Consider the following 20,583-nt stretch of genomic DNA (forward strand, 5'->3'; position numbering starts at 1 on the left):
AGACTCGAGCAGGTAAATCCAGACAGGTGAGAATCCGCCATCACTGCAGGTGAGTGACGTCAAACATGAAGAACATCAGGCAGATAAACACTGAGCTGAGAGGCAGCTCCTGAATCCAGCAAACTAACTTCACATACGGCAGGCTTCATGACTGTGTGTGTGTGTGTGAGTGTGTGTGAGTGTGTGTGTGTGTGTGTGTGTGTGTGAGTGTGTGTGTGTGCTGTGGTGTGACGCAGACACACAGAGCTAAAATAAAAGCTGGATGTGGGTCACACTGACTGAAGAGGATCAACAGGCTCAGGCTCCGCAGTAATTAAATATGAAGCACGGTGTAATTTTCAGGCTGCAGAGACAGAAACTCATCAGATGAGGACGACGTGGACTCAAGACTCAGACACGAAGACTCCGTGTCGATTTCACTGACCTCTGAGCAAATGAAAAGCTTCATGCTTTTCAAACAGACTTCTGAGGTCCACCTGAGGTCTGCCTGTCCGCCTGAGGTCCACCTGTCCACCTGAGGTCCACCTGAGGTCTGCCTGTCCGCCTGAGGTCCACCTGTCCACCTGAGGTCCACCTGTCCGCCTGAGGTCCACCTGAGCTCCACCTGTGGTCCGCCTGAGCTCCACCTGTCCGCCTGAGGTCCACCTGTCCACCTGAGGTCCACCTGAGGTCCACCTGAGCTCCACCTGTGGTCCGCCTGAGGTCCGCCTGAGGTCCACCTGTCCACCAGAGGCCGCCTCTCTGTGCTTGTCTTCTGTTGTGGCTTTAATGTTAATATCTCTGGTTTTGTTGCTTTGTGTTTCTTGTATTTTGTGTGTCTGCGTTGTGTGTTTTAAATAAGACCTGACAGTGCATCAAACACTTGCTCCTGGTGATAAAAGTTTTTCTGGGCCTCTCGGGCTGATTTCCCGCTGTGAGACACCCGATGGACGAGGGCTGAGGTGTCCCTTTCCTGTTCTGATCGCGGCACTGAGCTCCATCCACTCGTACGGTGACTGGTACAAACAGAAACTAATCTGGTGTAAGAAACCAACGAGCGCAGCATCACACTGCTAATCCCAGACCTTTGGACCACAGCTCAGCCTCTGCTCCGGGTTTTCAGGGTTTTTCACTTGTTTCTGTAACAGGCTCAGAAATCATCCGCCTCTCAGAGTAAAATACAAACCGTCCAACAGTTCAGGTTCATCCTGTTCACTGGGGTTCGAGTTTCTGCTGAGGTGCCACAGAATCACACATCCTGCGACCAACTGTCCCCTCTGGGCTACTGTAGGTGATTTTTGATCAGGGAGTCGAGCGTGAAGCCTGAAGCGACACGTCGATCAGAACAAATCTGTGCTGCAGACTGAGAGTGATGGAAACCATCACAGCTGCCAAACCATTCCAACGTGTTCCTGAGATCATACGTCACGAGACGCTTCGGTCGCATCAGATAAAGACTCGTGTGAATCTCAGATTTTATCCTGAGAGCTTAAATTTCTCCTACATTCAGCGAGCGAGCTGCTCTGCTGTTTCCTTCAGCAGTGTGAAGTCACATCATCCAGCCAGAGGTAGGATCAGACCTCAGGTCAGTCTGCAGAGGCCGTGTCCAGTCAGCGACCCTCCTGATTCACCACAGACTCTACCTGTTCCTCTCACAGTGACGCAGGGACACTTCTGTCCCGTCTTTGCAGCCTGAACCTCAGCTGCGTCCAAACAGGACATTTGGTCCAGATGCTAAACTTTGTGCTTACCAGCGCTGACTCGCTGTTTTATATCCTGCTACGTGAACAAGCTCCACACATCTGTCAGAGAGAGATGAAAACCTGCTTTCACTCTGTCATTATGGGGTACAGTGCGTGGACTCATGACCACAGAGGTCACTTTAACCCATTACTGTGGAACAGGTGCTTCAGTTATCACATGGTCACACCTGATATCACAGGTCAGAGAGGATCCAGGTGTTGGTTTTTATTCATACAAGCTTTGGATGGACTGATCGAGTCCACAAACAGATGTGACGCCACGATGCAAAATCACGTCTCATAATCTGTCACCATCACCAGGTCACACCAGGAATTAGACCCATCCTCCGGAACAAGGAACGTCGGTGAGGCTCCTGCTGTCGCAGCGAGAGGATCAGAAAAGTTGGAACTGACGAGGCCGAAGACATTTCGATCCACGGACAGTTAAAGAACCATTCTGCTCAACATAAACACTGACTTACTTTCTGGTGTGATCATGTATCAATATCTCCAGATATAAAAAAATGTATTGATAAAATTCGCTGCCACATCTGCAGACAGATGCTCGGACACAGCGACAGGCTGCAGGAGATCTGAGCGAAGAGGAGATGTTCCCATTTCTGATGTCAGAGGTAATTCATACAACAGCCTCAACCACACACACACACACACACACACACACACACACACACACACACACACACACGATAATAATGCATCCTTTGTGAGTCTGTTTAACAAGAAGGAAGCACTGGATTATTTATGAACGTGACCAGAGCAGAGAAAGTGCAGACAGAGGAATATTCATTACTCCACACTCTGACTGCAGCAGTGAAAATAAAACAACAAACACACAAAAACATTGTTCCTGTTTTTCTCTGCTTTTCTGTCCATCCACTCTTTAACATTTACAGATTTATCTCTTCCAATAAACGTGTGTTTGAATGTTTTTAAATATTCTACTGTTCGTTCTTTTCTGTGTTTCTGAGAAAATACGACGTAAAGAGCAAATAAACTGTGGACACACACACACACACACACACACACACACACCCTGCAGCTGCTGGGAGCAGCAATCACAGCTCTGACTCCAACGGCCCATGTTGATTTTCAAGACGTGCTCTCTCTCTCTCTCACACACACACACACACACACACACACACACACACACACACACACACTTACATAAAGGCATGCAGGCAAACATTCCTGCAGGAACACATACGTACACGCATGCATGCACACCCACTTCAGCTGTAATAAGCAGGCTGTGTTTCTGAAAGAGGACGGCAGTGATTATGTAACCGCTGGATCTCTCACACACACACACACATACACACACACACACACACACACACACACACACACACACACACACTCTGAGGCTGCAGGAACAGTCTGTATGATCTGAGCTGTAAAATGAAAACCCTCCTGCAGGAAACGGACAGACGATATTTTCTGGTCAGAGACTGAAGCTCGTCGATCTGCAGCTGAATTTTCGTCACTGATTAATCTGCTAATTCTTTCCTTAGTTCATTTGTTGTTTGGTGTATAAAATGTACCAGAGACCAATGTGTCGTCTGCTCCTCTTGTTTTTGTCCAACAGTCCAAAACTTTACTGTGCCATGAACCAGAGAATAACTGAAGACAGAGACACTGGGGACACTGGTAATGACTGAACAATCACGCTGTCTGTGATTATAAAAAAGCAGTGGAGCCGGACTGGGCCGCTCAGGTTGGTTTCCACCTGGAAAAACCACAAAAAGTTCTTTATATTCCAGAGGTGTACACTGTGGGACGAGGACAGGTGTTTACAGGTCCCAGTCTCACTCTTTACGTCGGTATTTTTCATCATTTGAGAAACGCTTTGTGTTTTTCCACATGACTCGGGGGCAGGCAGGGGAGTCTGATGAAGGCAACACAAACTAACATGGAGGACAGTGAACGTGACGCAGAGCAGGATCATTCTGAGCAGGACTGCGACCAGCTGAGACCAAACCAGGAGCTCGTACCTCTAACCTCCAACACACGGATCAAACAGGACAGAGAGAGTCCACAGAAACGTACAGAGCTCAGAGGACGTAAGAGGTTTCCACCTGCAGCAAACCGTACGGCAAAGAATCACGAAGGTGGAGGGAGATAACGGCCACTGCTGCGACGACAGCGAAGACATTTACACGCTCGAGGAACAGGGGTTTCACGGGTTCGTGCTAATAAACTATTTATTGACTGAGTTTCCAGAAAATGAGCTTTCTGTGACAGGTTTGTTATGTGGATATGAACTGGCCTAAATCAGGCTGTGAGACTTTGATTGCATCGCACAGCCCGACATGAAATCCATATTTTTATATTCAGTGTGACTTCCACTTCCTGAGGACATCACTGTCTCTGACATCCATCACAATGAAATGTCCAAATCCACATGGAAACCACAGAGAACAGATGCTTCTTCTACCTGCAGAACTTCATTGAGAATTCTGCTGTTTTTAAGTGTCCTTCAGTGTCACAGTGATCCAGTGAGAGATGTCTGTGCATCCATGGGTTCACAGCAAACAGGAGCTGATTCAGGAAATAAATAAAGGCTAACAGTGCTTTTAGCTGATGTGAGCGACAGAGGAGGTGAAGGATCACCTCCTCTGTCGCTCACGGTGGAAGAAGTAACATAACGAGAGTTTCTCACCTGTACAGTGTCCGTAACGTTTTCCTGCCACGCTGTCCAGCAAAGCGAGGGTCAGGTTGTCCGGTGTGTCGGGATGAAGGGGTGTCCCGCCTCCTCCTCCTCCTCCCCCGCTGCTGCTGGTCTCTGTGATCAGACTGGCCTCAGAGCTCTGCTCGTCACTGGACAGAGACGGACTTCGGACGTCTCCTCCTCCAGAGCCGGAGCCAGAACCAGAACCGGAGCCGGAGCCATTAGCACTGCTGGGCACCGTGACCAGACCGGTCCCAGTAGCTGAGGGCCAGGACGGGGGGTCCTCACTGTCGGGACTGCAGGGGTCAAAGTTCAGAGTCAATGTTGCGTCTTTAGTCAACAGAATTATTAAAGAACGGATGGAAACAAAGACGTCGGCGAGCTGCTTGGACATTTTACTGACCAAACGATTAATCAGCTGTAGTCCCAGTTTGCTGTAGTTTGATTGATCAGTTATGATTTTGATCAATGAAATGTCAGAAAATATTATAAAATGCTCATTTTGTTTACCCAGCAAATAAAAACACAGATACAGGACGATTGGCTTCATGACCCAGGACTGCAACTAACGACTGACTATCAATTAATCTGCCAATGATTTTCCTGATTAATCAGCCATTTTCAGTCAATCCACTAATCGATGAAAGGACTGACTGTTCCAGCTCTGAGAGGAACCGGCTGATGTGTGACCACATGGTGGCTTCGCATGCTGGGCTCGGGTCAGGTTTGGGGCAGCTTCCCTCTCTGGCTGTGATCCGAAACCCGGACCCGGGGTCAGAGGTCACATGATGCAAAGTCACACAAACTGGTGACCAATCAGCGCCCACAGCTCATTTTGCCCCGTGACCTCCTTTTTAACCCCCCGTGAATGTATGTCTCACCTGAACACCTCCCGAGCCTGGCCGCTCTCTGGAGACGTCTCCCTGAAGAAGGGTACGACCCGGGACAGACTGGCCCTCCGGCGGGACGCCCCAGTCCCCCCGCTGGCCTTGTCCGCCACCCCGCCAACGAAGCCCCCGGCCCGGGTCAGCGCCGTGGTCTGTTTCTTCAAGAACTTCTCCAGCGGTTTCATCCCTGCCGGCATGGTGGGACGCTGGGTGGGGGGTGGAGGGGGCGGAGACTGATACTGTGGAGTGCGGATGGGGGTGTTTAAGAGAGGATGATGCAGAGACAGAGCAGAGGTGGGGAGGGCAGGTGGCTCCTACATCGTACAGCCCCTGCAGGTCGGGGTGTGCAGGTGTGAGCAGGTGTGATCGGACCCTCCGAGGCTCTGCACGGCTTCTCCGGAAGAACAACCCGGTTTTAACCCATTGGTGGAGGTGGAGGTGGTGTGGGGGGTGAGTGGTGGATGTGGGCGGATCACCGCACCGCGATACCGACCCTTCTGCCAAAAATCTCCCAGAAACCTGCACCGTGCGGCAGCAGCTCTCAGCTGCTCCTCCCCGGCTTCACCGCGCCGCCCCCCCCCCCCCCCCCCACCTCAGCTCCCTATGCAGCCGCAGCGTAAACACCGAGCTCCGGCACCGAGCGCACGATCCGCGGCGGAAAAACCGAGGATACGAACCGCAAACAGAGCCGTCCCCCTCCGCCCCGCGTCTCCGCCGCTCTCCGGTGGTTTCGCGTGAGCTGACCGGGACACCGTGCCGACTTCTCCGTGATATGTGTGATGAGTGACGGCGGCGGATCGACGTGAGAGGAGCTTTTCCTTTTTTCTCCGTCCGCGTTTTTCCCTCCTCTCACACCTGGAGGAGGAGAACCCGCCCGGCCCGGTGCGTTTGGGTGCTGTAGGTTTTCTCAGCGGCCGCAGGAGGAGCGGTGCTGGGTTCGGTTTTTTCAGGTCAGATACTGCAGAGGCTCCGACAGTCCGCCTGCCTCACGCTCCCCCGGCTCACCAACACACAGCCAGGCTCTCTCCACCTCTCTCTCTCCTCCCCCTCCTGCTAAATTAGTGGAATGAGAAGTGACTGTAACGTTCACACTCCCCCCGCCCTCCCCGCTCCGATCTGCTGCAGTTGCGCGCTCCCGACAGACCGAAGGGACGGGCACGCGCATGTACGTTTACTTCCAGTGCTGTAAAATTGATGGAAAAGGAAAAATCCCTGACGACAGACAGAGGACAGACAGAGCGGACAACATGTCCCATCAGTTCAGGGACAGTACAGAATGAAGCAGAGATGAAAGCGCTCATTATACGTGTGTGTGTGTGTGTGTGTGTGTGTGTATACCTGCATACCACATACACATGGACATTATATATGAATTAACAAAGCTGCTGCTGCTGATAAGAATAAAAACACTGACATGGACATGGACATGTCCCTGAAAGGACCAATGAGAAGGTCACAGCTCAGTTAAGAGCAGGGGGACCAGCTGATCCGGATCAGGGTCCTTTCCATTGAGTAGCTGCCAATCAAACCCAGTCCTCCTCCATGTCACAGCTGCTGCCTCTCAGGCTTTCCCCCAGTGTTTCCTGGGATTCCTGTGCAGGTGTTTGGTGTCATGTCACCTGACCTGCCACCTGACTGCTTCACCTACGAGTGTAAGCAGGCTTTTGAAACGAGGCCCACAGCCTCAGTCCCACTGCACACGTCCCATCTGTGGCTCCGCACTGTGTGTTTCCTCTTTACTGCACATCTGAAATACTCAGAGGGTTCAAACCCCGAGACTTGGTGGAGGTCAGGGAGGCGAGGCTGTGAGGGCAGAGAGACTTCCTGCAGGACACCAGTCCGGTCTCTTTGACATGCTGAGTCAGCAGGTGTGAACTGATGACAGGTGGGAGAGCTGATCATGTGACCGCTGATCCATACTGTCACAGACGACCCCTCAGGTCTCTGATACACAACCACAGATCAATACAGTTATTTTTAGAAAGATCAATAACAAGTGTCTGATTCTGAGGACGAAACACACCGAGCTCAGGATGAGAAGGTGGGACATGAGGACGTTTTCAGAGAGCGGGGACACATCCAGCCTCCAGTCAGGATTCAGGACCTCAGTTAGCATCCTCTCTGTATAGAAGTAAAACAGTGTGTTTATGTGTCAACATCAGCATGTAAACATCTGTTGACTATTGATTCCCAATATAGTCACATGACCTTGTATTGATGTGTGTGTGTGCAATCATTGTGTGCGTGTGTGTGGTAATCTGATCAGGTCTCATCACAGTTTCAGACCACAACAATCTGCTGTAACTCGACACACACACGCACACACACTCACAGACACGCACATGCACGTACACGCACACACGCACACACAGCAGGTAATTGACTGTGAAACTGTTAAAAATCAATAACCAACAGATGCTACGAGCTAACATTAGCCTGAAGCAGACAGCAGCTTGATGGTCAGACCATGTAAGAGTACACTCACCTGACTTTAGATAAACACACGAGAATAAAACAACTGAAACAGAAAAGCAGTGAAGAGAGCTGAAGTGTCGACAGACTAAAATCAAAGCTGCTGCTGCAGAAAAGAGACTCTTTCCAAATCTTTTTGTTTTCATATAAAATTTGCCAAAGCTTTAACTTCCTCAGGTGATGGACCTCATCAGGCTACAGCTGGATGCAGCAGTGTTTCTGCTGTCTGAGGGTTAAAGGGTTAAATGAAACAGAAAAGAGCGGTTTGGTCCTTTAACAGCTGAGCCTTTCTCTGTGCTCAGCAGCTGCTGCTGAATGTTCAAGAAGACAGGCCGTCTGCAAGCTGATTGGCTGTTAGGGCCTGCCAATCACACACCGCCCCGCCCAGTAAGGAGCAGGTGTGTGTGGAGGAGGAGGAGAAATAAAACTGGACTTTGAGGAGTGTTCGTCTGAACAGGAACAAAAGAAAGAAAAAGAAAGATGGAGGGAAAAGGAAAGAAAAGAAAGGAATAAAAAGAACAAAGGATGCAAGGAAGGAAAGAAAAGAAAATGAAACATAAAAATCTATAAACACACACACACACCATACTGTAAATACATAACTGATGAATATCTTTATATCAGTTGTGAACTTGAATTCTGATGTTTTGGCCACATTGTTTAAAATGTTTGTGTCAATAAAGTTCTTTGAATAAAAAAGTGTTGAAAAGAAGGGAGTAAAAAAAGATGAATAAAGATTAAAAACCAAAATAAATCTTTGATAAAAGCAGATAAATTCATTTCCACTCACTGTTCTCATCATTCTTTATTGATCCTCTGTGTGGACGACAACGTTCTCCACATACAAACAAACAAAACCATCATCATCATCATAACACTGAAACATACAGACGGAGCACTGCCGTCACAGTGAACACAGTCTGGTCAGCACAGGTCAAAGGTCAAACACCTGGACAGCAGCCAGCTCACTCTCTCAGGAGGTGGATTTACTCAGGTGAGAACAGCCAGTGAGACCCAAACGTTAAAGGAACTGACTGAGTGCGAGCTGTGCTGAAGCTGCCGTCACAGACCGTTTACACCCTCTGTTCTACAGGCTGGATGTGTCCAATGTGTCCACAGGAGGACGCCATCACAACACCCCCACCCCTCCTCCTCCTCCTCCCCCGTTTCATCTCATCCAATGGTTACAAGATGAAAGTCAAACTGAGACGATCTGTGTAAATTCTTACGGAGAGAAACTGTTGCAGAATACTGGTGGTAATATTCAACATAAGACTCAGTGTCTCAGATTTATCCACTCGGGTTTGGAGCTGGCCAGAAAACTGAACATAACTTATATTAATTAATCCATTTTAATGGGTAAAAAAAATCGTGACAGCCCGAGTGGTGTGACCTGTCCAGCCGGGCAGGAAGTCAGGTGGACCGATGCTTGTTCTTTAACATGTTCTGGCAGAGAGCAGCTTCCATCGATAACCCGGAGCTTTAATGAACAGGACGACAAACTGAGTCAAAAACTAACAGTGATTATCTTTGACTGAAACGTGTCTTTGCTGAGACTTCTGCAGGTCAAACACCTGAGGTAACTGATTTTCACTCGTCTGAAGCAGTTTCCTCGCTCTGCCTTTAAACGTGTTAACAAGTGAAACTAACTGAGCCCGAGAGGTGAGTCGTCGCTTCGCTCCTGCCATCGCTGACAATCAAAACAAAAAGAAAGTATTAAACTTACACAGAGAGACTCTCAAAGAGGGAAAAGAATAGAAAACAAACCAAAGCTAAAGCCACACAGCTCCTGTCTCCTCTACATTAAATCCATCGTTAACATTCGAGGTCCCTGCCGATGCGCTCTGAATCAGAAGCTGACTGTTCTGTAGCACTAGTAGTAATATTAGAATATGTTTACTGCTCTATTTTATCGGTTCAAGCTTCTATATACACATTTAAATTTCTATATACAGCATCCATAAACGCCCCCACGCAGCAGCAGCAGCAGCAGATTCTCTCAGACGGGCTTTTGTGCAACGTTTGTGTCGGTAACCAAACTTTGAGCTCATCAGGAGGGAAATGAAAAGCTGCTGTCAGAGAATCACGCGCTCTACGTTCAGAGTCACTAACCGTCACAGACATGGTTTACATTTTACAGCTGACACTTTTACCTGGCGGCGTTTGGAGGAAACACATTTCTGCTCCGTCTTCTAACGTAACTGTGGTGACGTCAAACCTGTCTGTGTGTGACTGGGCGGTGCGTCATCATGGTCACATGGTCTGTATTTGCATGAACGTGCACATAAAGCTTCTGCAAACTTAAGTCAATCGTCAGACTCCATTAGTGCAGCAACTAAAAATCATTTTTCTTATTGATTAATCTGCAAATTATTCTCTTGAGTAATCAGTTAGTGAACTCTTTATGAGAGGGGAGTTACAGTGTTGCATTATGGGTACTGCTGAAATAAACCAGGGAGAAAATCTGTCAAACAGCCGAGAGCTCAGAAAGACCGAGGTCTGAGAAACGCCAGGGAAAACGATCGTGCAGGAGGAACCGACTCAGTCAGCCAAACAGTCAGAGCCGATAAATACCCTGCTGGGGTATTAAAAATGCAGCTGATCGGCCAATCAGTGCTCAGCAGTCTGTGGTTAACTCAAACGCTCAGATCTGCAGTTTGAAAGAAAAAAAAAAAAACAAATTTCTCCAAAACATGAAAATTTTCCAGGTGAGATTTTTTTGCTGTGTCGCTCCCTCAGCTCCGATCCAAACATTTAAACCTCAGTGTTTTATTTCTGCTGTTACCGGAGGAGAGAGGACAGCCGTCGCCTTCTGTTCGCATTACTGCTGAGTGACTGACTGAATTCTAATAACTGATTTCACATTTAAGACAATATGAAATAATGAAAATAATTCTTAGTGTCCTACTACAATAACTGGTTTATAACAGGCTGTAGTGTAACTGTATGTGGCTATAAGGACATTTTTAAGCATCTGCCAACAATTCTAACTTGTCCTATGAAGAAATATTAAATATTACTACAGTTGTGTAGTTGAGGCTCCACTGATGTGTCCACAGGAGGAGCTGGACTTAACAGACACATTAATAAACACATGGAAGTGATTGTAACTACAGTACAGTCTGTTATAAACCACCTGTGAAATGTTTTATATACTGATTATAAATGTTAAATCGGGGACTGAGACCATAGTGAGCACACATCTCTGAATCCAGGTTTCCTGTTTCTATCTGATGCGTTCGGAGTCTGGAACAGAAGCAGGCAGAGATGTTCAGGTGTGAACTCTGTCTGCCTGTGAAAAGCAACAGACGCCAAACAGCCGTACTGTGACGGTGACATCAGGAAGCACTGGGTCATCTCCGAACGTAACGACATGACGCCGAGAGCCGCATTCAAACTATATACACAACGGATCCTCCCAAACATCCCTCCATCCGTGGATAAACTCTGCTTTATTTTTAGTTTGCTTCGGTTTTTATCTGGTTACATTTCTTGTATTAACAGCATAACAACGATGGACGATGAAAAACGAAAACCTTCCGTTTCCTATTTAACAAAACGGCCGACGAACAGTGCGAAGTAAACTGAGAAAGTAACTGCATATCAAAGAGTGTCCTTCAGAGAAACTCTAACCGCTTATATTGCCTGTTCACTGCTGTTTCCAGGATTTAGTCCGACTCCTGTTTCAACAGAAAACTTCACTGTGAAAAGGAAAAGACAAAAAAACTTTAAACCAAACTTTCACTTTTCATGTGGACACGTCACCTGCAGCAGTTCGACCTCATCCGTCCGACTCTCGACACGTTAAATGTGGTTCTAAAGGGTTTGAACAGCAGGCAGACTTTTTTTTTTTACTTCTTCTTCAATGTTGTTGCTAAAAGACGTGTTGGTGGAATCGAACCTGTGAGTTACAGAACAGTCTGACTGTGGTACGTCACCAACAGGGCAGGTGAGCCTGACTGCTACAGGGGGCAAAAAAGGAAAAAACTCCACCACCAGTGATGCTGTGGGTCACGTGCCGAGTCCGTCTTCGCCTCCGCCCGTCCCTCCCTCCCTCAGTACTGTTGGGGACCGCAGCTCCTCACCGACCCCTCCCACCCCGCTCCTACAAAGAGACGAGAGAAAAGCCTTGATTTTTCTTTTCCTCCTGACACCGATCATTCATGGTAACTTACCTTAGAGCACAGATTAGAAACTTGTATGTCAGGTGAGGTTTGTCTGGAGTTAACATGCAGCTTCTTTCCACTGACTAAAACTCTGAACACACCGATGTCGTTAACCTCACTGAGCTCAGCTTAAGTCCAGCACACCTGCACCTGTGAAGCTCAGAACCAGATTTGACCTGTAAATAAGCAGGTGAAGAGGCGGTGCCCTCACCTGTAGTTTTCGGATCAGAGGGAGGCTGAGACTGGGCGGCGGGGAGAGGTGAGGGGGCGGGGTCACTCTGAGGCAAAGGGCACCTCTGGAGGGGGGGGCTTGACAGTGACGGGCTGGGACGTGCGGCGGGGGGGCGAAGGCTTGGGCTGGGCTTGCTGCTGCACCGTGTCGTAGTACGTCACGCCTCCGTAGGTCACCTGGGACTGACCCTGACACAGGAGAGGAGGGAGGATCAGACTCACACATGTCAAACCCGATCAGGAGTTTTTACATTATAGGCCGGAGCCTCGTGGAGCCACAGAGATAATCACTCCAGGAGATTCTGACTTGTTACTAAACACTAAATATTTATTGGCAGAATTAAGATGCTGCTGACTCCTGTTTGTGAACTTTAATAAAACTATGAGATGGAAAGAGTGTGTACCTGTGGGTTTGGGTACATGGCGGGGTAAGGGAAGGTCATAACGCCTGGTGGAGGGTAGAAAGGCGGCGGCAGCAGTTGCTGTGGTTGCCCCGGTGACAGAGATACAGGTGGGCCTCCATAGAGGGCGGGGTTAGCGATCGGGCCACCTGATTGGTGCGGGTGGAGACCTGGAGAGGAGGCCAAGAGATGAGCGCCTCACACAGGAACATTTATAAAAGCCAGCATTTTTTTAAATTTGGGGAAAAAAACCCCAACACTCCACTGACCGGGGTGGGGGATGTGCATCTCGGGCTGGACCAGCATGCCTTGCGGTGGGATGGGGGCAGGGCCATCCCCATGGGCATAGATTGGTCCCTGGTATGACACTGTGAAACAGAGGCAGGTTAAAGTGACTGTGACCAGCGGTGAACTGTGATTCACTGCAGCTCAACTTCAAGCTTTATTTTTACCAAAGACAGAATCAGCTTTTAAAACATGATGTTAAAGTTAAAATGACCTGCACCTTGGTAACATTACAGAGCTGCTGACACATCACTGGGCTCCTCCTCCACACTGAGTCTGGATGAAGTAAAGCTCTGAATGCTGAACTTTTACTTGTAATGAAGTATTTTACTGCTACTTTTACTAAAGTCCAGTACAGGAAAGTCAAATGTCTGAACCACACGAACACCTTTACATAACACGGAGATCTTTGACCTTTACTGACCTCTGCTGGTGAGCAGGACACAATACAACTGACTGAGACAGTGCAGGTGTTGACGCACCTGTCTGATGTGCCTCCTGGCTTCTGAAGCTTTTCTTTAACACGTTTCTACGTAAACACAACCCTGCCTTCCAGTGTGTCACCTTTCACCGATTCTGAGTTTCATGTCATGTCATCATCTTACTGGGTTCGTAGTAGTGTCCCTCCATCACTCCCAGGTGCATGGGCGGTGCCGTCTCAGGTACGGCTCTCTGACGTTGGGAGGAGTAGCGTTTTGCCCGATTGGAGCCGACTCCCATCTCCTCCATGCTGGAGAACTGAGGCGGGCCACCGGGGATGTGCACCGTGTTGGGAAGGCCTGTGGACAGAAATATGAATCAGTGTGTCTGGTTTTACTGGGACACAGACAGTTGGACCATCGTGGATAATCTGCACCACACAGCTGGTTATCAACCAGCTCAGTTAACTCTGAGTTTACTGACCCTGAAACCAGTGTGTTCGTGTGAAACAGGCCGAGCTGTGAGCTGAGATGAGAGGGTGAAACCTGCAGGTCAGTTCAGGTACAGTGATATTCAACAAGGTGAAGTGAAAGTAGTTTGTGTGTGATTGTCAGTCTGACTGACGTGGTGTTTATTTAAAAAGGGACATTTTCAACAGTCCCTCTGATGTCCCTTTTTCATGGGACGTCAGAGGGTTGAGTTTTTATTTCCAGTCGTCACAGAGTCTCGTGTTATTACTCGGTTATTCAGCTGCAGTGATGGAATAAGAGTAAAAGCATCAACACCGTCAGGAATGAAAACATCTTCATTAAAAAGCAGCTTTAATCGTCTCTGTAGTTTTTTGTATTGCGGGAAATTCTCTACTGCTCTTTATTGTCACTGTAAACTCTTTTGTCCCTGTCAGGATCCTGTAGGAATGCAATCAATAAAACATTCATATGGACAAAGGGGTGATCAGACAGGAAAACGTTCTTGTGTTGATGGAGAATCACATGCACAGGTTTATTTAAAAAGACCTTTCTGTTGCTCCTGATTGAAACCCTCTGTGATTCTGATGATTCTGGCGTGATAATGACTGATTGTTTTCCCAGTTACATTTTATAGATTTTGAAAATGAAAATAAGAATCATGAAAAACAACCTGCGTGTGCTGAGAGACGCCGGAGCTCATCTCCACTCACCTCTCATCTCAGAGCGGATGTATGATGTGGGGCTCTGGCTCCAGCTCTGTCCTGCCAGACTGAGTCGAGCCACGTCTTGGTCCAGCTCCGGCAGCCCTCCTCCTCCTCCCGCCTGGTTCGGTGCGTCTCCTCCCGTCCAGCTCTTCCCACCGACACTGCCGGGGGAGGAGGCGTTCCCTCCTGCTGCAGACTCCTCCATGGACGGCTGTTTGCTGCCCAGGTCTGCGGGCCGAGAGCGAGTCCTGCGAGCCAGTGAGTAAGATTTACGCTCCACCGGCCGCTCGGTGGGAGGTGAGGCTTCCCGATTGGTCCCTGCTGCTGACGGTTGAAGGGAGGGGTCAGAGGTGGAAGAGGAAGCAGCCAATCCAGATACAGATCTGTCAGCGCTCCCTCGTTGTTCCAGCTGCTGTCGTCTAGGCGAAGCAGACCGGTAATCGCCTGGCTGTGACGATGCTGCCGTCGTTACAGCACTTAAACTCAGGTCCTGTTCTGCAACACTTCCCTGGCTGACAGTACTGTTCTCAATGACCACAGAGGGACCTGTTCTTGCACCACCACGGCCTCCCCTGGTGACCACTCCCCTGTCTCCTACAGTCTCCGACTGAACTTTAGGGCCTTGTCGTTCTCTGGGATGCATCTGGGGTGCGTTTGATTCATTGTTCCTGTAGTGGGATTGAGGCGGGAGGTGTGTTGGATTCTGGTGGGATGGTCTGCTGCGGGAGGGAGGAGGTCTAGAGGGGTTGCTGCTGCGCTGAGCAGGGGAGAGAGGGAGAGAGGAAGGGGATGTAGAGGAGGGTTGCACAGACGAAGGTGGAGGAGCTCCTCCTCGGTTCAGGCCTGCTCCTCCGCTCTGCCAGGACCGGACCGGTCGATCTCCTCCTCCTCCTCCCTCTCTCCACCGTTTGTCTCTGCTGGGAGAGACACTCTGTCTGCAGAGAGACAAAGAGACGGCAACGTTCAGATTCAACAGATCAAACTCGTGCAGGAGAAAGAGGCTTTAAAAAGAAACTCACTCAGAGAGCTCTGAATGAATGGAGGGAATTTTTTAGCATCTCATCCTTTAACAACATAGGTCGCATGCATCAGATTCATCATTGAGGCAGAAGTAACAGTCAGGGCAGAGTAGTGGTGCTCACCTGGGCCTGCGCTGTCTGTACGGCCGCTCTCCGGGGCCACCGCCGTTTCGGATATCATAACCGTAGATGGCGATGAGCTCCTCGCGGCTCTTGGGTGCCTGCTCCTCCTCCCTGAACTTGTCGTGCTCCCAGCGGCCCTCGTCTTTCCACAACTTCCTGTTTCGGCCTTTAGGTCTGACAGGGCAGAGACATGGAGACATGATGAAGTTAAAGGACCATTCCACTGAAAACCCTGACTGTCCTGTCTTCTGCATCTTATGACTCATTTGGTCAAAAGCAAAAAACTCATCTTAAATGTTATGAATTGACATTTTGGAAAATAATGTCTTTAGTTATTGTTGCACATTTTCTTGCAGACTGTATTAAATCAAATATATATTCTAAGCACTTTGTTTGTTTCCTGATGGATGATTATCTGCAGCATCTCAAACTATTTATTTCCTCTTTATGTAAAACACAGTGGTTCATGAAGTTATTTTTCCTGGATTCCTGATCTGCTGCCCGTACCTCTCCTCCTCCTGAGCATGTCCTCTGACGTCGTGCTCGAAGAACAAACCCTTCCTGGGGATGTAGGCCGGGTTTTTCCTGTCCTCGTCATCGTCGAGCTGCTGACCGGGTTTACCTCCCGCCTTCGTCTCAGGGTCATCGGTGGACTCCTACGTGCGTGTTTGCATCAGAGAAGAGAACATCATGATGACAGCATCTAACAGCAATGAAACTCACTGTACTGCATCACTGTGCTGGTAATATCTAACTGGAACTCAGATCTCTGATTGAATTACTGCAAATCTCAACGTGACGTGTGCCGCACTGTGAAGCCACAGCTGGTGAGGCCACACTGGCAGTGGTTCAGTGAGTCTCACCTGTCCATCGCCGCTCTGTCTCTCTCCAGCTAGATTTCCTTTCTCCTCGGCTTTGCTCTCCACTTTACTCCGTCCCCCTTCCTCTCCATCTCCCTCCTCCTCCTCACCCCCCCCACCTCCACCCTCTTCCTGTGCTGGGCTTTGGGCAGCAGGGGGTTTGGGCTCACTGGCTGCTGCTGGAGCCTCTTCATCGCTGTACTGTTCTGCCTCCTCTTCCTCCTCCACTCCCTGAGGAAACAGAGGAACAAGGAATTCAGCTTTTCGAAAACTCCACCTACTATATTTAATATTTTTATCCTGATTAAAAATACAAAACCGTTTAAGAGGTTCGAATTGGCAACATTCATGCTAAGATATAAAAACACACAACAAAATAAAGCCCCTGACAAACCTTAAGATCTGTAAACTTGTTTTACAGGCTGCACTGAAAACCACTTTCTTCTTCTTTCTTCTCTGGATTCAGACAAACACTTTACCCACAACCACATCTGAATTCTACACAGCTGATGTGTTTTACCTCTGAGTGGGAGCCGTTTTCCTCAGGATCTGCACTGTCGTAGTCAGAAAGGACAGCTGGACAGACAGAAAAAAGACATCACATGAATGTGACTGTTCACAGGATAAAAACTGAGGCATTGTCACATTATAAGTTTATCATATTCACACTACAATGAAAGGCAAACAGCAGTTACTGTCTTTTGTTCATTGAGCCAGATATTTTTATTTTACAAGGCTGTGGGTTGGATTTGCTAAGAGCTAATAAATGTCTTACCTTCTCCCACCCCATCTTCACTCTCCTGCAAAGAGACAGATAAAAAAAAATTAACTCTGCCACCAAAACTTGACAGTGTTCATGTTCAGGAAGCTAAAAAAACTAAGCTGCTCAGAGCATTTCCTAAGTGTGGAGCTGCCTGCTGCAAACAGCTCTTTTTCTTCTTCAGGACTATGAAGAGCTTCATGTGAGTGATTCAGAGCTTTGCTCGAGGCACTTGGAGGAAGCTGGAACACATAATTATGATGATTATTCCTTTCCTTGCTACAAATTTTGATCGGGGGCAGGATTTTAAACTGGTAGCTGAATTACACCTTCAAAAGCTGAACACAATTTTATTGGGTTTCCAGGCCAAAAACAACCCCATGCACATCTCTTCTGAATTGATGACATCATAGCCCCACCTCTCCCTTAACCCGCACGCACTAACCCGCCAACGACAGCAACAGCGGCGGATTACAGTGCTGTGTTTGTGCTGCAGAAGCTACTGAGCTTGTTTTGGCTTTTACAGGAAAATCTTCTGCTCCTCTGTTACTACCGTGAGCAACAAGTGGACGTCGGACGAGTTTCATGTGCATGCTGCGTGTTTTTGGTGTATTTCTGTGGCAGCGTTACAGCGCCACTTACAGGCCTGGCACACCGCATTTTCAGTGGTTTTGTGTGGACACACACATTTCTTGAGATGATGCCATGTTTACAGAAAACTTTTTTTAAAACCAAAAAGAAACAGAGCGTTTTCGTCTCCGAGAGGCCAAGGCCCGAGTAACAGATCTGTGAGATTAAAGGTTTATCAGACACCAAAACACTGCACTGGAGTCTCGTTTGAGAAAATATCTATCCTACGAAGGCAGAAATTACACAAAGGTTATCTGTAACCTCAGAGTTCGGATCACCAGGGTCCCCAAAATAACTGCTACATATAAAAGAGTAAAAAGAAATCAGAGCATCTGTGAACTATTTTTGTGACAAACAGCCAGAGAGATGAGTATCGTGAAAGCACTGACAACTACCATATAATCCATTATCTGACATGTAAGTTGAAAGTCTTTCTAAATAATGTTTAACGTTGTTTAATATTAACACATCTGTTTAATTAGTTTATACTGTAGTTCATACATATATTTATAATCCCAACTACTCCCATCTGAGATGCCTCATCTGACAAGAAGTCAGTTTTCTCTGTTTCGTCTAACCACAGCTCCAACCCCAATCATGAAGGGGGTGACACTGGAAGCATCGTTTTAATAACAGGGGAGCAGCCTTCCTTCCCTCATAGAGTCATCCGAGGCGAAGGAACGTGTGCTGAACGTGGCAGACTCACACGATGGAGCGGCGGCATTAGCAGGGCCTAGCTGGCTGTTAAACAAAAAAATTACGCTCATAACAGCCCAACACCGCGTACGCGCCTGTGTGCACACACGCTCTTCTCAGGTGGCTAACTGGAACATTAAGAGCAAATAGCTTTTTATCTTTGATAAAAACCTGCAGGAGCGTAAAGTAACCGAGGAGAGGCCGGGGCCGTGTTATGGTCACATTTGTTGCCCGTGCAATTGTCTTCCAACCGGCGCCTTTTCGTCTCGACTTCACACCAACAGAATAACAATAAAGTTAAGAGCTTGGGCAGGTGGTGTTATAACCCGTTCATTTACCATGTCGTAACGCATTTACAAAACTATATATTTAAAAAGTGTCCATACATAATTGAGGAGCTAACGGTTAAACAGCTAACTTGTCTAAAGCAAGCGTACTTTCCCTCAAACTAACAGTGAACAAAAAACAAGTTGTTTATATCAAGAGCCAAATGCGTCTACAACTTAATTATCCGCTGATGATTCCCCCACGGTAACACCAAGCCAAACCCAGGACTCGGCCGCTGAGAAAAGTTTTACTGGCGGCGGTATCCGTCCCAGGTCCCGGCCGGGACACAGTGCCGTCGACTCGGCGAGCTAACATTAGCTTCCGCACTTAGCCGCTACTCACACACTCGGACTCCACGTCGCTCTTCGCCTCAGTCCGGTCCACTGACGCCTCCGCCGGGTCTGGATCTCTCCCCCGGCTCTTGGTCGCCGGGGACACCGACCTCCCGCTGTCCGAACCCGAACCGGACTCGTCGTCGTCCTCGCTGTCCTGGGACGCGCGCCTCCTCCTTCTCCGCCGGTCCGCCATCTTAGGGCTCGAATGTTTGAAACCGGAAAAGGTCAAAGAATTGTGGGTAGTGAACTTCTTCTTCGCTGAGGTTTTAAAAGCGGCTTCATTTACTGCCATCTCCTGGAGTTTTATTTTTATACACTTTTTGTTGTGTTTTAAGAGTTGAAACATGGAAAACAAGTCCCTTTATAAACAACAAACAGAGAACAGTGTGTCCCTGCTCAAGTCTTAAGTCTTGAAGTTCATGAACTGATTTCTGATTGATTTAGCTGCATCAGTCAAATCAACAAAATCATGTAGTATTGATGCTATATCCATAAAACTCAAAACTGAACAAACTGACAAAGTTCCTCCGATGAAGCAGGGTGAATGTGGATTTAACAGCTGATGCTGGAGTCAAATAATAATAATACGGGATGCAGCACATCACAGCAAGAAGGTTCTGGGTTCAAATCTGCTTTTCTATGTGGACTTTGCATGTTCTCCCTGTGCTTTTAATTAAAAGAGATTGATAGGCTTAATATAATTTTTTAAATTTCTCTAATCTAAATGTGTCTTTATGTCTCTCATCCAGTTTGCAGGGGTAGGAGCTGCTGACCGCTGCCAGTTAAATAAAACTAATCTACATGTCAGCACAGTGAGAAATGTTAACAGATTTCCCTCTGAACTGGTGTTCACCATTTTGGGATCAATAACACCAGCTTCTGGATGTGGAAGGCCAGCCCACCAACCCAGGCCCTCAGAGCCTGAGAGGACATCTATCCAACCCTCACCATGGACCTCAGCTGGTACTCAGTCCGTTTGATGTCACTCATCTGCTCGTCGCCATTGTTGAAGTGATTTGTTCACCTCTTCGGACACTCGTCAGACGCTCTGATCCCAGGAGGTTCTCTGAGGCAATCTTAAGATGAGCAAATCCTCCATGGTCTTGATGGACACCATCTGGTTGACTTTGGTCCTCAGTAGCTCCTCGATCAAAAGTCAGTGCTTTCAGGCTCCACAGTTGGATCCATAGATGGAGTTTGTACAGATCTCTGTATATTATTATATTTTATGATATAATAATATACATTTGTTTTTGGTGAGTTTGCATGATGGGTTTTAATATTTAACATTATTTAAATAATAAAAATAAAAGTGTGCGTTCAAGTCCTTTTGTGTTTCGTGTTTGCTTTTTCCCCTTTGGAACAATGAAGTTCACTGGTCTGTCAT

General features: G+C 47.9%; 2 protein-coding genes across 2 annotated transcripts in view; both read right to left on the reverse strand.

The window, feature by feature from the left end:
• rapgefl1 (Rap guanine nucleotide exchange factor (GEF)-like 1) overlaps positions 1–6,310 on the reverse strand; it is a 25,037-nt gene extending 18,727 nt beyond the window's left edge. The window contains exons 1-2 of the mRNA XM_041062406.1: positions 5,292–6,310; positions 4,402–4,706 (exon numbers count right to left, since the gene is read on the reverse strand). Of these exons, the coding sequence (XP_040918340.1) occupies positions 4,402–4,706; positions 5,292–5,494 (508 nt within the window). The 5' untranslated portion in view covers positions 5,495–6,310. The remainder of the gene's footprint in view (positions 1–4,401; positions 4,707–5,291) is intronic.
• Positions 6,311–8,569: 2,259 nt separating this feature from the next.
• Positions 8,570–19,389, reverse strand: casc3 (casc3 exon junction complex subunit). Its single transcript, XM_041062402.1, has 12 exons — positions 19,204–19,389; positions 17,224–17,248; positions 16,969–17,024; positions 16,452–16,679; positions 16,096–16,244; positions 15,589–15,762; positions 14,453–15,381; positions 13,458–13,631; positions 12,837–12,935; positions 12,571–12,737; positions 12,147–12,355; positions 8,570–11,874 (listed from the first exon to the last, which is right to left on the reverse strand). The coding sequence occupies exons 1-11, from the start codon at positions 19,387–19,389 to the stop codon at positions 12,209–12,211; spliced, it is 2,334 nt and encodes a 777-aa protein (XP_040918336.1). The 3' UTR covers positions 8,570–11,874; positions 12,147–12,208.
• Between the last annotated feature and the right edge of the window lie 1,194 nt (positions 19,390–20,583).

Source organism: Toxotes jaculatrix, chromosome 18 (genome assembly GCF_017976425.1).
Source record: "Toxotes jaculatrix isolate fToxJac2 chromosome 18, fToxJac2.pri, whole genome shotgun sequence".
In the NCBI taxonomy this organism is placed as follows: Eukaryota; Metazoa; Chordata; class Actinopteri; family Toxotidae; genus Toxotes; species Toxotes jaculatrix.